This window comes from Aulonocara stuartgranti, assembly GCF_965226115.1.
Source record: "Aulonocara stuartgranti genome assembly, chromosome: 14".
Taxonomy (NCBI): domain Eukaryota; kingdom Metazoa; phylum Chordata; class Actinopteri; order Cichliformes; family Cichlidae; genus Aulonocara; species Aulonocara stuartgranti.
In genome coordinates this window covers 5065241-5089590 of record NC_138950.1, presented here as the reverse complement: position 1 = coordinate 5089590, position 24350 = coordinate 5065241, and the positions used below count along the sequence as shown (strand labels likewise).

Sequence of the window (24350 nt, the reverse complement as noted above, 5' to 3'; positions counted from 1 at the left end):
GTGACCCCAGTAAACAGTTTCCTGGTGGGTTTACAACCTCAGTCATTAGCTTGAAGCCCTCCTTAGAGCAACCTGATGGTGGATTTGTAAAGTGTGGTCTAATTTGGTCATTAAAGAGCCCCGCTTTACCCGTGCAGGAGAAATCATGGCTAAACTGTCTGTTTCTGATCATCATGAAAACATCTGGTTTCAAATAAGTTCCAGCACTTCACCTGCGGTTTGCTTGTTTTGACCCTGCGCCCTTGTCTTACTAATGTTACTCACAGTTTCACTAATAGATGACTGTATGAGTGTTGATGTCACATAGTGGTTAGTGAAGCTCCGTCATAAAGACTCAATTTGAAAGTCATCGTTTCCATCTTGATGTTTTAAAACACTAGAAATAGGTCGATCTAACTGCGACACCTAGGCCCATGTTCATGAGGCAGACACTCGTGAATCACCCGCCCTGAAGAATCCCTCCGTGCTGAAGCAAACAGGGACATTTGTAAATGTGGATATCATGTTTTATAAAATAACACCTGAAACTAATGAAGGAGACACCAAATTCATGAAAGTACTCACCAAAGTCATAGACCAAAGAACAGGTAGAGTTGTCAATTTTCAACCAGAAAAGTTGCCCTCTGCTGGACATTTGAAAGAAAAAAGGTTTAAGTCTTTACTTACAAAACCCGAATGCTACGTCCATCTTTTAAATACAGTCTGTGCGTGCAGCTGTCTAGCCTCCAGCAGGGGGCGACTCCTCTAGTAGCTAACAGAAAAAACACATCTATAGAAGAATAGTGGGAATTTTCCTGCTTGTTACATGTAGATTATTCAATTCTTGTGAAACACAGCATGATTTACAGTTTTTGCCTAAATTCATGGGTATCTTGTGTAACATCACTACCATAACACCCATGATCTGTTGCCATCACTGACATGATTCCCAGGGTGTAGTAACACGGCTTTTGACTTACCTGACTATGAGCTGTAGTCTGCTTTGTGTTTAACAAACATGTTAAACAGGCTCAGCTCATTATAACTGCGAGCAGCTCAGCCCACTGCTTAATTAAATGTGCTTCCAGGAAGTCACTTCATCGGCTTTTCAGCTCATTTTAATGTTTCTTTGTATATGTTTATTTTTATTTTGGAACCGGCCACAGTTTCCTTTTCCTAATTGTGCTAAGAGGAACTAAAGCATTAAAGGGTGTGTGTGTGTGTGTGTTTGTGGCTTAAAGAGAGCGTTTCCAGAATATGACGGCAGGCGCGCAGGTGGGCGGTGTTTGGAGGCAGCAGCAACCAATGGGAGGCCTATGTGTCGCTGTCAAACACAGCTGATCGATGAGTGAGGGGAGAACAGCCCAAAAGGTCCCACTTGTTGCTGTGCAGGAGCAGCGATCGTCAGCTGGTCGCGGAGGTCTGATCGACCCTCGGTTCGCGCCCTGAAACCGGTGAGGAAGCACACCAGGAGTCCTCGACAGCCCTGCAGCCGCTCCGGTGCACGATCACCCCGCCGTGCCTCGCTCTCAGCCCTCAGGTGAGCTTTTTTCATATTATTTTTGACATTTTCACTCCCTTCCATTGCTCCATTCACACCGAGGCGGTGTCGGGCTTTGCGCTTACCTGCCCGGTGACGGCGGGATAACGCAGGTGTAAAGACGAACAGCGAAGACTTCCCACTGTGATCTGGTGTGTGGGTGTTTTTCTGATGTCGCTGGATCCACACACAGCAAACATCGGCGGTCACAGCAGATCGCGCAGGGGCGCTCGGTTTCTGTAATTGAATTATTGTTGCTGTGACAGAAGAGCGGCTCCTTCACAAACGACCGAAGGGCCTAAAAATAACAGGTCCGTCATGCTGATGATGATGCGGTGGAACGGGGGAGATTTTTACATAACAAACAGTGTTTGTGCGCAGAAATCTGTAATCCGACAGGAGCTGTGCAGCTTTTAAGGACAGGCTTTTAGTTTCAAGGCTTTCCAGGAGTCCTTGAAGCCTCTTCAAGGGTTAATTTGAATGGGTTTAAGCTGTCAGGGCTCTGCACTGTAAGAGTGTAGGTCTACAGATGAAATATGACTTTAAGCACTTTCCTGCTTTTCTCTGCCACATTTCGTGAACATTGGAAATGATGCGAGCTTCAGATGTAGCAAAAAACGCCTTTGAGTAATGAGGTTATCACCCTCAAGCGCACTTGTGATGTTACCGATGTATTGTTTGGTTGTGAGGTGAGGAAAGTGCTCTTTGAGTCACGTTCATTAACACCAAGAGCAAAATGAGTCAAAGTATGAGTCAAAACATGTTAATTGTAAAAACCTGAAGGAAGGATCTGGACTGTAGTGGATGAGCTAATATGAAAGTTCCTGTCAGATCTGGCTGATTGAGCGGTTAAATGAACCTGTAATATCAGACCAAAGCGGTTTTACTGCCATAATATTAGTGCGTGGCTAATTTCTGGCAGATTTTATGACCTTTATCTTACATCTGACTCACTGAACAGGAAACACTTTATGGATAAAATCATTTCCACAAAGAGATCTGAGATCATCAGGAAGGATCCCCAGTGCTAATTTAGCTTTGAACTTTCACCACATTTTAGTCTCGATCTGCAGCTCCCTTAGCCGCGGCACACACGATTAGACCAGTAAAAAATATAGAGCGATACAACATACATGCAAAACACGACACACTGTAAAACCTGCATATGTATACATCTATTTATAAACATAATATAGAAACCAGGCAGCAATTCTGACGGTGCGTTTAAGCGCGAAATGATCCTGCTTTCCATGTTTTTCTCTATTAATTTATGTCTCAGTTAAGTGAAGCACACATGATATTCCTGTTTCCCTCCTGCACTGAGATGCGTTCGTGTGTCTCAAATAAATACTGGTGCACACGGGAGCAGCAGCTGCAGGGTGGCATGCTTGCTGCATCCCTGCCATCGGCTCAGTAATGCAGCATCAGCACTTCCACAGAGTGCTGCTGTGCATTGTGTACACAGAGGCCAGGTTTCTGTTTCTTTGTTTGTTGTTTCATCACTGATGGGTTTTTTTTCTTTCTTTCTTTTTTTTGTTGTTGTCTCAAAACATAAGTGAGGAATAATTTCCTACCGCATGGTCAGCTGAAAAGACGGATTTTGGAGCCTGACCCCAAACACAGGTTTAATCACATGCTATCTTATGATATCTGAGATGGAGCTCACATGTTGACTCTAACTTGTGGTTAAAAACTGGAGTCAGTTCTTAATTAAAAGCGGTAATAATCATACCCTGACATTAAGTGTTATATCCTCCATCTGCCTGCTCGTTTCTCACGTTCACACTGGAGCAAAAAGAGCAAAGTTCAGGCTTTCACAGGAGGACTCTTCTTCACGGCTACTCATCCACCAGGCTCTCAGATGTGGCTTAGCACCACCTTCTACAAACTACTGTTGATAACTTCCATAACTCACGCTTTTGTTTCCCCCTTATCTTTACTGTCTGCGTCATGTTGTACGAGACCGCGAGGCTCCCTCAAGGTTGCAGTCCCCTTCTCACCTGTGCTCACGCCAGCTGCTTCCTCTGTTTGTGCCAAACAGCTCGATGTTGTGGCTGCAAACATGGGGGGAAAAAAACATCAGGTCCTGTGCGCCAGAAAATATTTCCAAGAAAGAGCGAGCTAAACAAGAGCAAATGCTACTCTAATATGAGATAAAGAAGGTGAAATGTGTACACACAGGCGTGGCCACCCTGAGTTACGGTGAAATCATTTCACCTCAGTCATGAAGGGGAGGTGTAGGTGATGGGGGAGGACAGTCCAGCTCCAGGAACTATTTTCTCTGTGAAATTATTCTGCTTTTGTCTTATTCTCACTGTGCAGCTGCATTTTTGTTGCACCTGCAGTGTGGAGTCACCTGTAGCATCTGCCAGTCATATCACCAGTCCTCAGCACCCAGACTGCACCGGCGCAGTCTGAAGTCGGCAGGAAATCTGACATTTAAGCCTCTCCAGAACGATTCTGATCGAGTCTGCGTTGATGCTTCACATCTTCAAACGCAAAGTTTGCCAAACCGAGCGAAGCCTGGCTATCGTTTCAGGGCTTTGTAGCGAGACAGGAAGGCCTGATGAGGCTGGTTTTATTTTATCACTCTGTTGTCACGGCAGCCTTGTTGCCTCCAGGCTTTTTCTAACTTCACAAACATTACAGCACAAGTTCTAATATCACACAGATCCATGATGACTAAGATGCAGACCTCCCACACAGGTTGTGGTCACAGAAGATGGAGATGGTGTGAATGTGTGTGTGTGTGTGTGTGTGTGTGTGTGTGTGTGTGTTTCAGTGTGTTAATCTGTAGTGTGTGTGTGTGTGTGTGTGTGTGTGTGTGTGTGTGTGCGCGCGCGCGCGCATCTAAGCCTGGCTGGCTCGCTGAGGCAGTGGGTCCTCCCCCGGCTGCTCCAGAGATGACTGGCATCTCTGTCGACATGAAAGCACCGAACACAAATGAAAGAGGGCAAAGTACACCTACACGCACCTTTTCACACATGCTGCCATTTGGGCTCCGGCTCCGGCAGAGGTCTGGAACCAGTTTATCTCAGGAAGTGTGTGCGTGCAATGTTAGTGATTTGGAGATAAAGGTTTGGTTGCTGTGGCGATTGCTTTCGGTTTCGGCGTGAAGAAAGTTTTGTATCGGCGCCGTCAGACGGCGGCGGTGGTCGATATGGCCACTGTTGAAACCGTAAACAGTGGGAGGTGGTAGTTTCAGAATGGATCACCTGAAAGGTTGAAGTCAGGCCGTGCTGTCTTGGTTAAAGGTTTGATGGGAAGATGGTGAAATAAAGTAGGGTGTGTGTCTCTTTTAGAGTAGCTCTGCATGATTCTGAGTCCAAAATAATCTTTATTTGAACTGTACTGAGCATCAGTGCAGATCCTCAGTTCCTCCTCTGACTGAAACAAGCAGTCAAACTTTCTTCTGATTGGCTGTACCTCACAAACAGAAGGTCTGAAAAGCTGGTGGGCGAATTTTTATCTGATTATTTGTGCAGAAAACTTCTGCTCAGCCATCATCAGCAAAATCCACGTTTTACTGTTACTTTGCTGCATTTCCAGTAGAAGCAAATAAAAGTGTGTGACTGTTTGGCATTTTAACACAGAGCTGTGATATAACGTGTGGCTGACGCTGCTTTGTGACAAAGTGACAAACAGATGCTACACGATTATTCAGTTACTCCGTTGGCTCTCAAACCTCCTTCAGAGGCTGGAGAAACTCCCCAGTACTTCCAAACATTAGACAAAGATCCTGGTGGGTTATAATCTTAAACATCTTCATCATTGTTGCTTCTCTGCATTTTAAAAGCAGCTTTCTGAGTTAAATGTGGCTGAAAATGGCAGGTTTTATGCTGCAGACAGAGGGGAGGACGTGGGGCTTTAAATCTTATGTTTTGTGTTTAAAAATCAGAGCGAGGTTCTTTGTCGCTGCAGCTGCAGCTACTTGGTGAGCAGAGGGTGTGGTGGTGATCAGCAGCTGACAGGTGTGGATGAAGACAACAGCTGGCTCGCTCTGTAGGTGTTCTCTGAAAAATAAGGCGGACAGGCTGGTTCACAGCTGACAAAAGCAGGGTGAAGGTGTTTGCGTTCACAGCTGGGGTGTCGTTTTAATCAGAAAGGTTTTGGCAGGTGGGGGGACTTCTTCCTGGTGACCGTCCGTTACCCCCGTGTGTGTGTGTGTGTGTGTGTGTGTGTGTGTGTGTGTGTGAAGATGGCCGCTGGCATGTTTGTGTGTGCTTTCTCCTCCTCTGACTCTCTGTTGTGTCACCAGGAAGTCCGGTTTGATGTCGGCCTCAGTCCTCTCTCCATGGCCGTGTGGACCCGTCAGTCTGGTCTGTGGACTCTTCCTGCTGGCCTCCTCACCACTCCTCATTGCAGGTACGACCTCTGACCCCAACAGGGTCGCTTTTAAAACACACAGCAATCTCCACTCAACCTTTTTGAAAGAACTCAAGCAAAAACTCTGAGCTGATGGCAGAGAAATGACGCACACTTTGATTCAGTGTTTGAATATTAGAGAACTAACAAAGTGCTCATTCATCTCATCGTGGTGGTTATACATTTTGGACTGAAAGAAGAAGTAGGGAAAAAGATTGCCAGTGTCAGCTCTGCCACTTCCTCTTAACCCCTTTATGTCAGAAATTGCTCTCAGATGATCCAAAAGATACGAGGGGTGAAGAACCTAAACAGAAAGTGATTATTTCTGCCTGCTTCACACATCAGAGTTTAGTTTTCACAACTGTTATGAGTAGTGTGCATGCAGGCCAGTTCACTTTGCACATAAATGTTCATCTAAAGCAGTGGTGTCAAACATAAGGCCCAGGGACCAGAATTGGACATTGAAACATGTAATGACTTAACTTTTTTTCAGATTTTTTTTTTTTTTTTTTTTGGCTTGTCCTACTGATAAACACCTCTCCCCCAACATTCATACTACACCAAAGTAATGAAGTGATGGATCAACATTTAAATGACAGAAAATTCCCATTATTTTTCTTTCAAAAGTCTTTTTATTAGACAAAGGTTCCAATACAATGTATACAATAACACAAAATGCTTCAGAATATTCCAAAATTTCAATCTTGTTCCCACCCCAACCCTTAAAACAACAAATAATTGGCAGCCTGCTGCCCAACTAAACAAAAAAACAAACAAAAAAACAAACAAAAGCAAAAAACAACAAACAAATTCCCATTATTTTTATTTGAATTAACAAAACTTTCAACTTTATAATTAAAAGCAATGAGAAACCAGAACTTTTGCACATTTCTTATGCTGAGATAAATGTGCAGTTAAACCACTTTACCGTGACCGAAAGGGAATTTTTACTGCCCACTTAAGATCAAAGTGGGTATGTGTGTGTGGCCTTTGATGTAAAGTGAGTTTGACATCCTTGATCTAAAGCGTGCTGATTGGTCAGTTTGATGACGGTGCTGTGATGTCCCTGAAATTCACAGACATGTAAATCTGTTGCCTCAATAAATTTGATTAAAAATATGGAAGAAGATGGGCCAGAGCTCCACCGAGCCCCATTTATTCTGGACTGTTTCAAAGCACTCTATGAACCAGGGAGCCCTCAGCCTGACACATCATAATGCAGCTTTGTCAGGCGCCTCCTGTGTTTCCCCTTCATGCAAAAGGCATCATTGAGCGTCAGTTGTTCCAGCCGCAGCTCTATCGGTACCTGACAGGTCACAGTCCTGTTTTTGCAGGACTTTTTTTGTTTTGCCCAAAGACTGGGCTTGGTTTAAAGCTTGTCTCTTCACAACAGGAACCCTGGTATTTGAGAAATGACGAGTTGGGAGTTGCCGATTATTCTCACGAATGTCGTAAAACCCTGTGTCTTTGTATTGCTTCAATTCCCACAATCCTTCTGCAACCAAAGAGCTCCAAACACAGACGCATGGCGACCCCGGCTTGAGTTGCATAAGCGGTTAAATAAACTGATATAATCCTATTTTATTCAGCTCACCTTATGTGTACCAGCAGGAGTGAAACTGGAAACCACTTTTTAGTGAAAGTTTTTAAAAGATAACTTTATTTGGAAATTCAGATTTCCACCTGATCTTACCTGAAGAGAAATTTAATTAAAGTAATTTAGAGATTTATTAAAGCCACACAAACACTAAAAGATCAAAAAGTCACCCTTATTTTTTATTTTTTTTTAATTCACTGAAAAGGCCACATAAAGCCTCTGCAGCAGTTTGGACTGAAACACACTTATATGACACCTTTACCATGACTGATTTTGAAACACTACATGAACTTTAGGCAGGATGTCTGCAGTTTCTCTTCAGGTCACTGTGTTCAGTCTGTTTTGGAGGTTTGAAACTAGCTGTCTGGCTCCTCCTGTCCTAATAAGAACCATCTTGTCACGCTCTTTAGCTCGTATAGGAACCAGCTGCGTTTCGTAACGCTGCAGTGCAACTTTGTGGCTCAGATGCGTCTAAATATCTGTTTCTTTGATTTTTAGAAGGCGAGTGAAATCCCTTGAAAGTGTCTTACTTTATTCATTCAGGTGTCATTTTGCGCTCTCAGCTTCACACTTGCCCTACTCTCAGCACGTTAACGCTGAAGAGGTGGAGGAAACCATAATTCTGCAGACATACGTTTTTAAGGTGAAAGATGAAGAAATAGAGGAAGTTGGGAACACAGCTGGGTTTCTGGTAAAGCTGCCTACTGTGGGCGAGTAAATAAAGATCATTAAAAAAAAACGGAACCACATCTCTGTGGAGCCTTTTAGCCACATATCAGCTCTTGTTTGCTGTAATAATATCCCCTCGCTGTGCTTTCATGTGGACACAGCTTGTGTTGCACTCTTCATCCATCACCCCTCACCATGAAACCTCGCCTGCATGCTTATCTTCTTCGAGTGTGTTGGAATAGCAACTTGCACTCCAGGCCGACTTATTGCCCTTTGGTTTCTTTTTTTGTTTAGTTATTTAAAATCCAGACAAAGGATGCATGCAGGTCCTCTTTCATTATCCATAAATTCAGTGAACCACACAAGTGTTTGCACAATGACACATTTAAGAACAGTGCAAATACAAAGGGGGCAGAAAGCTGCAAAATCATTGGCTAGCACTGTGAAACCAAAGGACACTGTGGAAATAACTCTAAAGCAATGCAAGCCTACAGGAGATATAAAACCCCCCCTGAATATTTATGTAATGGGGGGAAAAAAAACCCTCCTCAATCCAAACAGAGCTAAATCTCTCTTAGTTTCAGCTGATGGCAGCTGGTGGAAGGAAGGAGTGAGAAAAACACCTCCACAATGTTTATCCTGTTCTTTAAAGCCAAAAGCAAACAAACGCACATGGAGGAGTGCTGCAAAAATGGAGGAGGGCCGAGGGAGAACATAAACAATATCCAGCAACAGTGATGGATCCTGAACAAATGTCCAGGTCTAGGGCCACAGGACCGTAGTCTAACAATGGATGTCCAGAGCTTCCTCTCAGGACCCACCTCCTTCAGCTCTTCTGGAGCTGCACTGAGATGCTCCCAAGTGGCCATCTACTCTCAGCTGGATATGGCCGAATGTCTAACTTAGGAGGTGTCGAGGAGGTCTGGTGCTTGGAGAAACATGGCCCCTTCTCATCACTGTTTTGTTTTTCTGCAGGCAAAATGAACTGCACTCACCCTCTGGTGCCAGAATATGGAGGTTTTCGCTGCGATCCCTCCCCGTGCCAAGGCTTCCCTCACAAGACCACCATCCGCCTCTTCTGTGAATCAGGATACCAGATGAGGACCTCACTGTCCAGGTGCCGCAACGGGAAGTGGGGTCCTCCCATATCTGCCTGCATCCCCATGAAAGGTGAGAGTTTGACGGCCTCCAGTCAGAGTTATAGCGTGTTGTGTTTTTGTTTGCGCTCCAGCAAAGTGATCAGGGCGTGGTGTTGATGTTTGTGTGTTTTGTTAAGTGCAAAGAGCAGTGGTACATTAAACTCACACTCTTAGATGTGTTTAATGGAGCTGATAAGCCAGTTTGAGTTTCCATGCTTACGAGTTTTGCTCATGCATATTGTCAGCAGGTTGTTAGTTTCGATTCGAGCCATCCAATCGCCTCTGAGGCTTCTGGAGTTACTCCGTTTAGAAGTCGTATGATATGAAACTTTCCTTCTTTAATAATAAGATTTTCTTAGACAACTCTTAACATTTCCCAGCAGTAGCGAGCATCACAGCGTTGCTTAGAGATTATTACTTAAGTTTATAATCTACCTGTGACTCATCTCCCCGTCAGCCCAGCCAGTCTAAAGGCTGGTTAGTCATTTTAGTCACCGCTCATTTCTTGTTTTAAGCATTCAGGAAGTAGATAGCGTGTGTATCAAGTACTTGTCGACAGCATACAAATATGTGTTAATGCTAATTTCCGATATGAAGAAAGTAATATGAAGCTTCATCTCATCATCTTCATCTAATTTCCATCTCATCATTAATACCAATGAGTATCAGCCACTGTTACATTTTTTCTTTTAATTTACAGCCGCTGACTTTATGGCACTATTGAAAATGATTAAGGAAACAAATTGTACTTGCGTGGCTTTTTAAAGTGTGCAGTACTCAAAGAGCTTGAGTCACATGAAATCAATACAGCATACCACGCGTTCAGCAAATTATGAACTCAAATTTCCCAGATTTTACAATATTTAAAACAGATAGCCGAGATCACGTGCCCCATACACCGCACAGTTTCAGAAACACTGGTTTCATGAGGAACTGGATGACAGCCTGATAACAACCCTGGACACAAGCACGGACTAGGACTCAGTAACCACTCCAGGAGTTAAAGCTAAACCAGCGCTCTTGGTCAATGAAACACTGACAGCAGCATCACACGGCCCCAAGACTCAAAGTCTCAGCAGAATAAAAGAAAACTATGATCATAACACACTAAGTTAAGCATTAACAATCTAGTGAGACTGTGCATGTGCCACTGCAGATGTATCCCTTAAAAATAATTAAATAACACACTTGTGGATGACTGTGCTTCTCAATATTCACGAATAGGTAGTTATAACTAGACTAATATAAATGTATTAAATTCAACATCTTTTTAAAGATAATATTATAATGGAAAGCTCATAAAATGGAACCAACGAGCATAGATTTCTTTTAGAAAATGTACAGTATTTACATTATGTGTTAAGAGACATCTTAGTTTTGGCCACATGTTGGTGCCCCATACACCACACACTTACCAAAACACCCATTTCATTAACTTCTGAAACAACAACAAGGGGGGGGGAACGAGTCTCTGTCGTAGTTTTCTGTTAATGTGTAAACTTTCATGTTTGTGGCTACATTATTGCTGGAAACCACATTATTCATTCACAAGAATCACCACCCACCAGCAGTGCCACTGAACTGTTGTACTCTTAGTCTCACAATGCCGCCAGTGCTGCAGTGTGACCCGATATATTTACTCTTAGATTCTGCTGAAGTACACTTTTATTGGGCTTGTATTGAAACTTCAAATCTCTACTTCCTTTTCCTTTTTTTTAATTTATATTATTTCACATTTCAATGATGTGTGATTCTGCACAATGACTTTTATTTTAAGTACTTTTTAACTATATTTTGATGCTCAGAATCTTAACTTTACCGCAGTAAAGAGTCTGAATACACATTTCACTGCTTTGCTGAATAACTATGCAAAACAAAAGGACTTTTAGTTTTGTTTTTGTGCACAGGGCTGCGCATGAACCTGAAAATCATCCCCAATGTTTTCTACACTGACACAAAATGTAGATAATTCAGTACCGATGTAAGTTAAATGCATCAATTATGCAGAAACAGCAGACGCAGCAGCTTTATCGTCTTTATCTTATGACCTACTTAAGAGGTGAACACAGACACACTCTACAGAGGAAGTAGCAGCTTTACTTTCCTCAGACCAGTTCCAACTTCCTCTGTCGCCATTCAGTCGAATGTGCTGCAACAGGAAGTCAAAGTGCAGAAAGAGGAAGCGGGCAAAGCCACCATAATAACCATTAAACATTTCCTCTCTGATGCTGTCAGTCTCATGGAAAGCTGCTGCCGTGTTGTCACGGGCACAAACAAACCACACAGCTTGAAAATCTCTCCTCTCGCAAAGATCTTGAGATAGATAATTAATTTCTGCTCAGAGCTTCTACTCAGAACACACAACCTTTCCCAGGGTTATGCATTTAGGTTCAGTTTACCTGTCTTATTGTGGTGACAAAAACACCAAATGCACATCTGGCATTCAGGCACAATTTTGGAAATAATCAGATCTCCTCAAAGAACCTGGATTTTAGTTTTGGAAGCCTGTTCTGCTGAAAACAATCCTGTTAAGTTCAAACCTGCTGCAGAATGTTCTGGTGGCTCTGCTGCATATGCATGGTCTCATGCATAAATGCGACCACACCCAAAATGGCCCAAGATGTTCAGTGTGCACACACACAAAGTCAGGAAAAGGCAACAAAATGTGAAGGTTTTGGTATTTTCAGCATCTGTAATGTCTGTCTTTTTCTTCCTCAGGCAATCCTATCCCAAAACCCGACGACTCAATGCCCAGCATGGCCACGACTGCAGTGGGTGTGTCCATCTTCCTGCTCACCACCACCGCCTGCCTGGTCCTCAAGTCCCGGCTCTACCCCTGTCAATCACAAAGGTAAGAAGAAACGTCTATTGACTTTTTATCCATGTATTTGTTTCTGAGCACCTATTTTTACAGGTGTGACATCTTATGTGTATTTATATGCACATGATATAAATAAACTAATAGCTGTACAGGACAGACACCACTTCAAACACTCTGAGTGTTATCAGCCTATCAAAGCTGTTGCCACATGTTCTTATTATTATAATAAATAACTTCTTAATTAGGTCAACTCCACCTTGTAGTAAGGCAAGAGGGTTAGTAGTATCCATTCTGGTTACTGATAAATACTGATACTGAAATGTGTGTTAGCATCACGTGCTGCCTTGTCTGAGTGTGGGGAGCTGGAAACACAGGCTCAACTTTAGTTACTTTATATTCAGTGCTGTAGTTTCAGGTCAGAGGTCAGGAGCACTTCATTTGTCATCTGAGCATTAACCTCTTACTTTTCCTTCCTCCCTGCAGCCGTCGCTCCTCAGACCAGCTGGACCTGATGGTGGACGGGCTTCCAGTTTCCCTTCCCTCCTATGAGGAGGCGGTGTACGGCAGCTGGGGGCAGCGCATCCCTGCCTGCTCAGCTCCCGGGCCCACGCAGCTCCTCCTGGCTCAGGAGGCCCCGGGCTGTCAGCAGTCTTCCCCGAGCAGCCAGTCAGACGGCAGCCACTGCCCGCTCCTATCGGGCCAAAGCCCTGACAACCCTCCACCGCCTTACGAAGAGGTCCAGTCGCCACATGCCAGAGACAGGATGAATGACGGGGACGTCCTGCAGCTCCGCGTTGCACTTTCAGACGATAAGGACACATGATGACGGACGGAGAGACTCAGAAGTAGTTTATGATTTTGACAGGTGCAGTGTTCACTCTGCAGATAACTGCTCAAAAAACATAAAAACAGGGGCTCACGGCAGACTCCTGTACTGCCCGCACTTTTCCTGGTTGGCTCACCAGCATCAGGACCTATCACATGGTATTTTAGACGATAAGCTCTGATTGGCCAGTTGTTGGGTCAAAAAAGACCCGAATGAAGAGGACTGAAGTGCATTTATAGCTGAAACGTTGATTGTATAGTGTGTTTGTATAAACGTTGATTGTATAGCAAATGTATGTGACACAGGGAGGGGGTGTGTTGTGCGGTATCATCGCTGTCTTGTGAAATCCTGAGAGTGTGAAAACAGGAAGGCTTTTACCAGACAGCGGTGACATGAAGGTGTGTGTGTGTGTGTGTGTGTGTGTGTGTGTGTGTGTGTTTTCAGTGTGTTTCTGGAGACGTCGTCTACCTTTTCCCCTCAGTGACGGGGCTCATTAAGGCTTCGTTTGTGAAGTCAGTGGCGTGTTGTTTCTTTTCACTTCTGCATTTGTGTCTGAGACTTTTGCACAGTGTTTCTATTAAAGTCCAAACGGGCCGAGGCGCACGGGCTGCTGATTTAAAAGCACACACACTCGGGTCGTGGATGGTGATTTTGTTTTTTTTAAATAAAATGTTAATTTCATGTACAGCAAAGTGCTTGGAAACCAAATGTTCTCTCAAAGTGTTTCTGCTGTGTTCATTCAATGCTGATGGAGGAAAAACTATTTAATATTTAATCGCTTTCAATCTACAGTTATGAGTCGATTGGTTTACTAAATGAAATCAATATATTTAGTAAATCATTAGAGATTTATGTAGGCACTTTAAAAAAAAAAAAATCAATTTAAAATAAAATAAAAAGAAGATTTTAGGTGCAAATCTCTGAGATGACCCGGATGCCTTTGAGGATCATCTTCATGTCCTTACTGGGTTCCTCGAATGACTGACGCCTTCAGACCTTGAATGTATTTAATGTTTTTGTTTTGTGCAGACAGATCTGAACTAATATATATAAAAATATGTGTATATAAATTGTAATATTTACAAAATCATTATTTCTATATTGTGTTATTGCACAGAACTATATGATTAATAAATGTTGAAGTGTTTCTTTATTTGCACGTCTCCGTCTCATTTGTTGCTGTTGTAAACACAGCTGATATTTTGTGCAGCATTTGTCTTTAGCTGCTAGTTTTTACATAAATCTGAAAGTTTTCACACAACTGTTTGAGATGCTCTGCTAAAAACAGCAGGAACTCTTTAAGGGGTTGCAGGGTTTTAAATTCCTGGTGGTGAACTTTTTTTCTTCTTGCTGAACAGTTTTTCCTGGCTGGATGAACCTTTTACCCCTACATGCTGCAGGTTAGCCCACAACAACAGCTGTCAGCAGTAAAGTTGATGATTGTGTTCCCAGAAAGTGACTGAGAAACAGTGTAACTCAAGCACGGTGAAGAAACAGCACAGCGAGTTGTACTGTTTGAAGTTGTGAAAACAAATGACACAAAATCTGGTCTTTCCCTTTTAGGAGACTGCAGGTTAGCTGGCATGAGAACTTTGCCCATGATGCAACACAACAATCAGACATCTGATGTCACGTCGCACAGCCAAATCAGGTCAATTTGTTTACAAGGATGGTTAAAAGAAAAAGCTAGACATTGATCATGCACAGCTAATAAAACAATAAATGCATTAAAACATAAAAGTACTATGACCTAAAAAGTAAACAATACAAAACAAAGCAGTCTAGTTTAACCTGTTTTCTAGGCTTCCTGCTCGAAAATGACATCCCCAAAATGAATGGAGTATTTCTCTGCAATCACAAACTGTGTAAACAATCTTGGTATCAAAATAAAGCTTACACTTGTTCATCAGAGGTGTAAAAATTGCAGCAGATGTTACTGTGTCAAAGTTACTCAGGCTGGAACACAGAAAAAGTTTTTAGTGTAAAACCCTTTTAAAAATACGCTTTAGATCTCATTTTAATCCAGAAATTCAGTAATCAACATATAAACATCATCTGTGCAAAGATTTGTGCTTCTAAAGTAAAACAGTGAAAAATTGCAGCACTTTTAATAAATAAATATTTAGACATTGTACAACAAGTCCAATCCTGACACACTCTGGACACCATATATGAGTAAAAGTTTTAGGTATTAAACAGCAGAGATTATTTAATTTCATTAACATGCCTAAAAATGCTTGTTTTTTGAATATTTTTGAAGAATTAACCACACATTCACAGACAATGGGCCCTTTCTGAGGGGTTGCCGCTTCCGGCTTCTTTTAGCCTCTTTTAGCGGATTTGCATGATTGACATTTCTTTTTAACTGTTTGAGCCAATAGAATCGTGGTAACGATGCCACTTCATCTAATCAGAAGTTGCAAAGCCAGACCCCACCTGGGCCCAATTTATGTCTGTAGCTAGGTCTAAAATGACGGAAGTGGCTCTGATGCGCTAGTTAGCCGCGGTAGCTGCTGATAATCAGGGTGCTATCGGCTACCTGCGAAAATAACGGAGGAAACTGGGAGGTAAGCCAATTTTGCGCTGCTACGCGTTTCTTCTTTTGCGGCTGGTTCAGTGACTTTTGGTCGGAGCGCGGTGAAACTTAGTGTTTGGAATCTGTGATAGCTCTCGAAGCTAACTAGCCTTTGTTTAGCCGGTTATATGAAGTCTGGAGAATTTCTGGTTTCGGTTTTGTTTGTTTACAGGATTTTTTCGCATTTACATAACTGCTCTTTTAATCATCGCTTGTTTTCGCTGTGTTTGGTGGTTGTAGAAAGGTTTCTGTGAATACTACACAAGTTGATATTTGATTAAAAGGCTCTACGCCATGGCGGGTTACATAACTCTTGAGCCCCAACGCCCCCGGTACCGGGAACAGAAGCCCCGCCCACTGGCTGCTCAAACCTTCTGTTTGTGATGGACAGCCATTCAGAAGAATGGAGGTTGTTTTCAACATATGAACTGAGATGCTGTAACGAGATCCAATTCAGGATAAATAAGAATTATTTTAATATGTGATTCATTAAAGCTACTCTAGTACAGTCTGAGGAAAAAAAGAGTGGAGTTGGAAATAAAGGCCTCGAGTATAATTAAACACAATTCAATTAAGGCTGATTGGACCTTATTAACATTAGGATGCAGTTACCTGTTCAGGATACAGCAGATCACAGACCACACCTCTGAAACAAACGTTTTATCCCGTCTCGGCAGATATATGTAAAAAAAGTCAGTATTTCTCTCTGAAATGATAAAACCTTAAAATAAGCCACAGACAGAGTAAACGTCTCTCTGGTCTCTTAAACTGAAAATGTAGGATCATGTTTCTTTTTTTCCCTCCTTGGATTTTCTCCAGGAAAATTCCCATAAAGATAAAACACATAGTCTCTTCAGTGATGTGTAATGCACCCATTTCCAGGAAAGCATTATCGGTCTTTATCAGTTTGTGACTTAGTTCAAGGACTCTGTGTCAGATAAGCCTGGATGTGTTTCACCTTTTCCAGTCAGACTAAAAGGAGAAGCTGCTCCGATGAGTCCAAGCTGTCCAGAAGTGAAACACAGACTGCTGCAACCAGTCAGCAGTGATTAATTTTCTGCATCAGCCACAGTGTGACAACATCCCGTCACACGGTGGAAGTTAGAAGAAGACTTAATTTCTCAACTCAGAACCAGAAAAGACACCGTGTGATCTTTGAAACTATTACCAGCCCTGAGGGTTTCCCTCCTCCGCTCAGCTTCCTTACAAATGCCTTCTTCAGAAAGTGACCAGCGTGTGACATCACAGCGAGGTTGTGCAAACAGGGTGGATTCACAGTTACCGTCAGCGTTTATGCAAATGCCCACATCTGTGATTTCTTTTTTGATGACAAACCGGTTTTCTTTCATTTGTTTTACTTCCCATTTCTGCTTCTTTGTTTCTTTAAACCCTAAAAGGTTAACAGAACTAAAATTTTAAAACTGCCTTACATCAGCTATTTTGACAGTTTTCATTTTGCCACATAACTGGGGCTACGTTCTTACAGTCAGTTTAAATCTTTACTATAAAGTCACATTTCCACTGGATTATGAAACTTAAATGTAAGTTAACATGTTTATGTTGCCTTAACTCAACACATCACTGTTGTTCCAATGATGAATGATTGACGACATTATTAATTATGTTTTTATTTTAGTGTTTAGGGCCACCTGCTGACGACTTGAAAGCCACCTGTAACAGACGAAACACACCTGTGGGATGAAGTCAGAGGTAAGGGCTTAAACTACTTCAGTTTTGCACCAGCTCAAACCTTTATGGAAATCAGGAAATGTTCCATGACGCCTTCAAGTTGTGAACAGAAAAACATGATGGCTGTGTCCCAATTCAGGGTCTGCACGCTTGAAGCACGCATTTCAAGTGCGGTTACGTCACCGCCACGCGACGACGGCTGTCCCAATTCGAAGTGTGCTTCAAATGCATACTCCAAATGCGCCGTCGATTTCCCCAAATATCAAGCGTGGTCCGGTGCACGCTTCGTGGTCCCATATATCCCACAATTCATAGCGCGGCGGTGGGTGTGGATAATTTTGCCGCAAAATACGGCAGAAGGGAGCGGCTGAAGAGGGTTTTATTTTTATTTTTATTTTTTTCTTTCTCCAAACTTTATTGAACTTATAAACAGTGTTGGGGAGTAACGGAATACATGTACCGCCGTTACGTATTTAAAATACAAAATATGAGTAACTGTATTCCGTTACAGTTACCGTTTAAAAAGGTGGTATTCAGAATACAGTTACTTTGTTGAAATAAATGGATTACACTGCGGTACTTTCCTGTTTCATTTTGTCGCGGGTCAGGACTGTTTGGGTTTTGTTTGACAGCTACGTTCTGTTGTTCCAGGCGGCAGCGTTACGGTTGCCATGGTTACAGGGCGACGCTCTCTCTCTCTCTCTGCGACTGTGTGTTTCCTGGGTGAGAGAGCGCCTTTTTGTTGTTGTTGTTGTGCTAAGCTAACAGGGAGAATGCTACAAGCATAGCTCTAAAGAATGTAGCATCATGGGCAGTGTAGTCCGTGCTGCAGGGAGAATGCACTGCCATACACGTTATGTGTCTGTGAGCGCGAGGAGGGAGAAAAAGGAGAGTGGAAAGGTACGAGTTGTCATCGAGGAAAAACGGGAGCTGGAAGCATGTAAATATAATAATAACCACTGCAGCCAAGAAGAGTGCCTGACGAGCCCAGCTGTAAGTAAGCTATTACGACTAGACTGTATGCTGTGTTCATGTTTTCCTCCGAAAACAATAAGTTCCGTTGGAGCAGTCTTTCAACGCCTCTCTCTGTCTCTCGCAAGAAAAATTGACCCACACAACAAAGTAAAGCTATTTTTCGGCTACGAGCCGACAGGGACCCCGCCGTATTAGTCAGAGGTCCCTTTACTACAGTTCGGAGTCGCGGACCTTCAGTAATAGTAATAAATCACACAGCAATAGTACATTCACGTTGTTGTAAAAAGCACGATAATATATTAAGTAATCCAAAGTATTCAGAATACGTTACTCTCATTGAGTAAGGTAACGGAATACGTTACAGAATACATTTTGGGGCATGTATTCTGTATTCTGTAACGGAATACATTTTAAAAGTAACCTTCCCAACACTGCTTTTAAAGCGAACAGTCAGTCATTCCAGTTCAGTTTGTACAGTAGACATACAAGGGAAATAAGAGTAACAATATACAGTACAATGAAATAAGAAGGATAAATAAAGGATAAAAAAAAAAAAGAACAAAAGTGGGGGAGGGGGGGATGTGACAGACTTCATAACAACTTTGTACTTGAAAGTTGTGACAGGTCATTCGTTAAACATTTCTGAATGAATTTCAATCAATGATAAACCTTTTTTTATTGGAAGTTAATTTAAGAGAGTTTAAGTAATATTCAGCTTCAATCAAAAACAAATGATGGGGTTGAGTTTTGAAATTTACATTTATGTATATGGAATTTCCCTAATAAGATGGAGCGGCCGAAGAGTGACCTGTCAAAAGTACTGAATATGACGTCACTTATTTATGTGCGAATGTTTAATAATTAAAGTCAGTCATATATCCACAAACACAACAAGCTGAAAGTCAGGTGTGTGTGTATATGTGTATGTATATATATATATATATATATATATATATATATATATATATATATATATATATATATATATATATATATATATATATATATATAAATAAAAATAAAACAAAACACCCAGCACGCCCCTGCGGGCGGTTTATCCTTCAAGCTCTGGTCCTCTACCAGAGGCCTGGGAGCTTGAGGGTCCTGCGCAGTATCTTAGCTGTTCCCAGGACTGCGCTCTTCTGGACAGAGATCTCCGATGTTATTCCCGGGATATGCTGGAGCCACTCGCCTAGCTTGGGAGTCACCGCACCTAGTGCTCCGATTACCACGGGGACCACCGTTACCTTCACCCTCCACATCCTCTCGAGCTCTTCTCTGAGCCCTTGGTATTTCTCCAGCTTCTCGTGTTCCTTCTTCCTGATATTGCTGTCATTCGGAACCGCTACATCGATCACTACGGCCGTCTTCTTCTGTTTGTCTACCACCACTATGTCCGGTTGGTTAGCCACCACCATTTTGTCCGTCTGTATCTGGAAGTCCCACAGGATCTTAGCTCGGTCATTCTCCACCACCCTTGGGGGCATCTCCCATTTTGACCTCGGGACTTCCAGGTTATACTCGGCACAGATGTTCCTGTACACTATGCCGGCCACTTGGTTATGGCGTTCCATGTATGCCTTGCCTGCTAGCATCTTGCACCCTGCTGTTATGTGCTGGATTGTCTCTGGGGCATCTTTACACAGCCTGCACCTGGGGTCTTGCCTGGTGTGATAGACCCCAGCCTCTATGGATCTTGTACTCAGAGCTTGTTCTTGTGCTGCCATGATTAGTGCCTCTGTGCTGTCTTTCAGTCCAGCTTTGTCCAGCCACTGGTAGGATTTCTGGATATCAGCCACCTCCTCTATCTGCCGGTGGTACATACCGTGCAGGGGCCTGTCCTTCCATGATGGTTCCTCGTCTCCCTCCTCTTTCTTGGGTTTCTGCTGCCTGAGGTATTCACTGAGCACTCGGTCAGTTGGGGCCATCTTCCCAATGTATTCTTGGATGTTCGTTGTCTCATCCTGGACTGTGGTGCTGACACTCTCCAGTCCCCGGCCCCCTTCCTTCCGCTTAGCGTACAGCCTCAGGGTGCTGGACTTGGGGTGAAACCCTCCATGCATGGTAAGGAGCTTTCTTGTCTTTATGTCAGTGGCTTCTATCTCCTCCTTTGGCCAGCCTATTACCCCAGCAGGGTACCTGATCACGGGCAGGGCGTACGTGTTGATGGCCCGGATCTTGTTCTTACCATTCAGCTGACTCCTCAGGACTTGCCTGACCCTCTGCAGGTACTTGGTGGTTGCAGCCTTTCTAGCGGCCTCTTCATGGTTCCCATTTGCCTGCGGGATCCCCAAGTACTTGTAACTGTCCTCTATGTCTGCAATGTTGCCTTCTGATAGTTCAATCCCCTCAGTTCTGACTACCTTCCCTCTCTTTGTTACCATCCTACTACACTTCTCCAGTCCGAACGACATTCCAATGTCATTGCTGTATAGCCTGGTAGTGTGGATCAGTGAATCGATGTCTCGTTCACTCTTGGCATACAGCTTGATGTCATCCATGTACAGGAGGTGGCTGACAACTGCTCCGTTCCGTAGTCGGTATCTGTAGCCAGTCTTGTTAATGATCTCACTGAGGGGGTTCAGGCCTATGCAGAACAGCAGTGGGGACAGAGCATCTCCTTGGTAGATCCCGCACTTGATGGTGACTTGTGCTATGGGCTTGGAGTTGGCCTCTAGTGTTGTACGCCACATCCCCATTGAGTTCCTGATGAAGGCTCTTAGGGTCCCATTGATCTTGTACAATTCTAGGCATTCCAGTATCCAGCTGTGGGGCATTGAGTCATAGGCCTTCTTGTAATCAATCCAGGCAGTGCACAGGTTGGTCAGTCTGGTCTTGCAGTCTCGGCTGACTGTTCTGTCTACCAGTAGCTGGTGTTTTGCGCCTCTGGTATTCTTGCCAATTCCTTTCTGTGTCCCACTCATGTATTGACCCATGTGCCTGTTCATCTTAGCCGATATGATGCCTGACAGGAGCTTCCATGTAGTACTGAGGCAGGTTATTGGTCGGTAGTTGGAGGGGACCGGTCCCTTCTTGGGGTCCTTGGGGATCAGGACCGTCCGACCTTCGGTTAGCCATTCCGGGTGTCTCTCGTTAACTAGCAGCTGGTTCATTTGTGCTGCCAGACGCTCGTGGAGTGCAGTCAGCTTCTTTAGCCAGTAGGCGTGAACCATGTCGGGCCCTGGTGCTGTCCAACTCTTCATACTGGAGACCCTTTCTTGGATATCTGCCACTGTGATGGTTACTGGACCCTGTTCAGGGAGGTCGCTGTGGTCTGCCCTCAGATCCACTAGCCACTGAGCATTGCCGTTATGGGTTGCGTCCTTCTCCCATATGCTCTTCCAGTATTGCTCCGTCTCCAGCCTTGGTGGTGCTGTTCTCTTATTATTGTTCCCTTGCCACTGAGAGTACACCTTTGCTGGTTCTGTGGAGAACAGCTGGTTTATTCTCCTGCCTTCTATCTCTCTGGTGTACCTCCTCAAGCGGCTGGCCAAGGCTGTGAGTCTTTGCTTGGCAGTTTCCAAGGCCTCAGGTATGGACAGCTTGCTGTATTTCTTATGCACCTTCTTTGTCGCACCTTTCTGCAACTCCGTTAGTTGGCTAACCTCCCTCCGTGCTACTTTGATCTTGCCCTCTAGCCTCCTTCTCCATGGAGGGTACTGCCCCTTGTGGCTGTTCAACTTGTAGCCAAGCATCTCACTGATCACTGCTGCCGTATTGTAGATCAGCTTGTTAGTGTCGGTAATCGTGGTTGTAGGTATTGTCCGTAGTGCTGCATTAACATCATCTAGCAGACCTTCTGAGGGTACTTCACGTAATCTTGGTAACCGGCTACGGGGTATCCAGGTTTCAAGCTTGGCCATTATCCTATTTTTCAGGTCAGTTCCTCTCGCACTCAACGATCCTTCTCCTATCGCACTTGGGGCTATGTACCCAATCTCGGGTGGGGGTGATGATATCTCCCCCCTGACCTGGCGTCCTGACTCCTCCTTGCCGTAGCATTTGTGTTGTACCTCGTCAATCTCTAGCTGTGAGAGCAGTCCCTTCTTTCGAATGTTGGAACACTGAGCTACTAGTTGTTTCGCCGTCATTGTGGATGTTGGGTATCGAAGAGTCCATAGGTCCCTCATCCTATTCATGTAGCCCCTTCCGCCGGGGTTACTTGCGTAGTAGCATTCCAACAACGCCCTGTTTTCGTCCCTTGCCCACCGATGCCTTCTTGTTCCAGTAGCCCACTTTTCGTCAGGGTGCCCTGGTTCCTCAACACCTGACGCGGACCTTGTTGATCCGGGCGACGTCCGAGCCGGCATGCCTTCATATTTATCTGTCTCGCTCATGTCTGCGGTAGGCTTGCTTAGCATAGGGGGTCTAGCCTTAGGACCCTTACTGGATACAGACGCCCCAGGCAGGAATCGAACTTGCGATCCTCTGTTCCAAAGGCGTGTAGTCTAACCACTACGCTATCCAGCTGCTCTCTCTATATATCTCTATATATATATATATATATATATATATATATATATATATATATATATAATATATATACATACATACACACACACGTGTGTGTGTGTGTACGTGTGTATAAACGTGTGTGTATAAACGTGTGTGTACGTACACACACACACATCATAATAATCTGACAGTACTATAATATTGGCCATATTATATTTACATTGCCACAGTGAGTTGACTTTAGTCTCATGAACAACATTAGCTAATTGTTATTTACTAACTAATCTTAAATGACTGTTCAGCACAGAAATGAAGCCCAACAATCATGTTTTACAGTCCTGTGGTCTCAGCCTCAGATACTCAACTAAAGTGATGTCATGACAAAAATGAATGACCAACAAAACATTTTTCTCCTTCATTTCTGTCAAACAAAGCTGTATGTGGTTGCTAGGCAACCTGAACAGTGCGACGAAGCGTATGCCGTCCCATTTCACAAGCCTCTCACTTCCGCACTTCTCGTACTTATAGTACGCACCGTACGTAGTACGCGTACTTCAAGCGTGCAGACCCTGGGACACAGCCGATGAGGCCTCCTTTAGCAGGTCGTTTGAACCTTGGAGATAATTTGGTACTTTTGCCTCTGCTCCACACCACGCTGGATTTAAAATCAAACAGTCAACATGTGACTGAAGTGCAGACTTTCAGCTGTAATTTGAGGGGTTTTACAAAAATATTTCATCAACTATTTAGGAATTAAAGACATTTCTTTCACGCGCAGTCAGACGCTCAAAAGTATTCGGGCAAACTAACAATATTAAGTATAAATGCTGCTTTTAATACTTAAAGATGTGTGAACCAGACAACCACACACACTCACATTAAATCAGGCATTGCTGTGAGGTGTCAGAGCTAACCACCTGCTACTAAACGTTCCCACTAATGTGGTGTTTGTGTCCGATCTACTGCTTCTATGCATTTTTTGCCTCCTTGAGAAAAACAACCCCACGATGATGCAAACGAGCCTGGCTTGATTTTCTTCATACACACGTTTCCTAAAATCTGCTGCGTAATAATGATTTGTGAAACCTGTGCAAATGTGGGTTTATTGGCAAAATCTTTGTGAACATTTCAGCACAGAGGGGTTTTTTTTTTTTTTATATCTTGCAGTACATAGCTCAGACATACAGGAACACTTTTTAATCAGAGTGTAGCGTAGAGTCAGTTAAACTTCTGGGATATTGATCTGGTCGGTGATCTATCAGTTGTTAATCAGTTTCAGCTGGATTATCAACAGGCGCACTAGAGGGGCAACAATGAGACAACTCCCAAAACAGAAATGGTTACGCAGATTAGTGAGCTGCCCTATCCTACAGCCTACAGTGTCATTGCCAGGTTTGCTGTGTCTCGACTAGACTGCAGGAGACAAGCGGTTACTCTAGGAAAGCCGGACAGGCCTGGAGAAGGTCCTTAGCAGGATCGGTATCTGCTCCTGTGTGACAGGAGGAAAAGCATGAGCCCGGTCAGAGCTACAAAATGAGCTCCAGCAGGCCGCCGGTGCAAATGTATCTGACCAAGCAACCAGAAACAGATCTCATGAGGGTGACCTGAGGTCAGGGAGAGCATCTCATTAGGTGATGTGCTCCTTTAATCGTTCTGAGCAGCTCTGTGGAACGGGAGGCCGTACTCCGTTGTGCAAAACAAGGGGTTTAAACTATGATGA

At 43.7% G+C, this 24350-nt stretch overlaps 1 protein-coding gene and 1 long non-coding RNA gene across 4 annotated transcripts in view; both read left to right on the top strand.

Annotated features, from left to right (window-relative positions):
* The first annotated feature begins 1240 nt into the window (after positions 1-1240).
* LOC309687487 (sushi domain-containing protein 6) lies at positions 1241-14089 on the top strand. Its single transcript, XM_082502492.1, has 5 exons — positions 1241-1519; positions 5778-5884; positions 9126-9320; positions 12008-12140; positions 12594-14089. Exons 2-5 carry the CDS (start codon positions 5791-5793, stop codon positions 12931-12933), a joined length of 762 nt encoding a protein of 253 aa, XP_082358618.1. The 5' UTR covers positions 1241-1519; positions 5778-5790; the 3' UTR covers positions 12934-14089.
* Positions 14090-15263: 1174 nt separating this feature from the next.
* LOC309687488 overlaps positions 15264-24350 on the top strand; it is a 33936-nt gene continuing 24849 nt past the window's right edge. For all 3 annotated transcript variants that reach the window (XR_014270780.1, XR_014270781.1, XR_014270782.1), the window contains exons 1-2: positions 15264-15503; positions 17148-17221. This is a non-coding gene — a long non-coding RNA (uncharacterized lncRNA). The remainder of the gene's footprint in view (positions 15504-17147; positions 17222-24350) is intronic.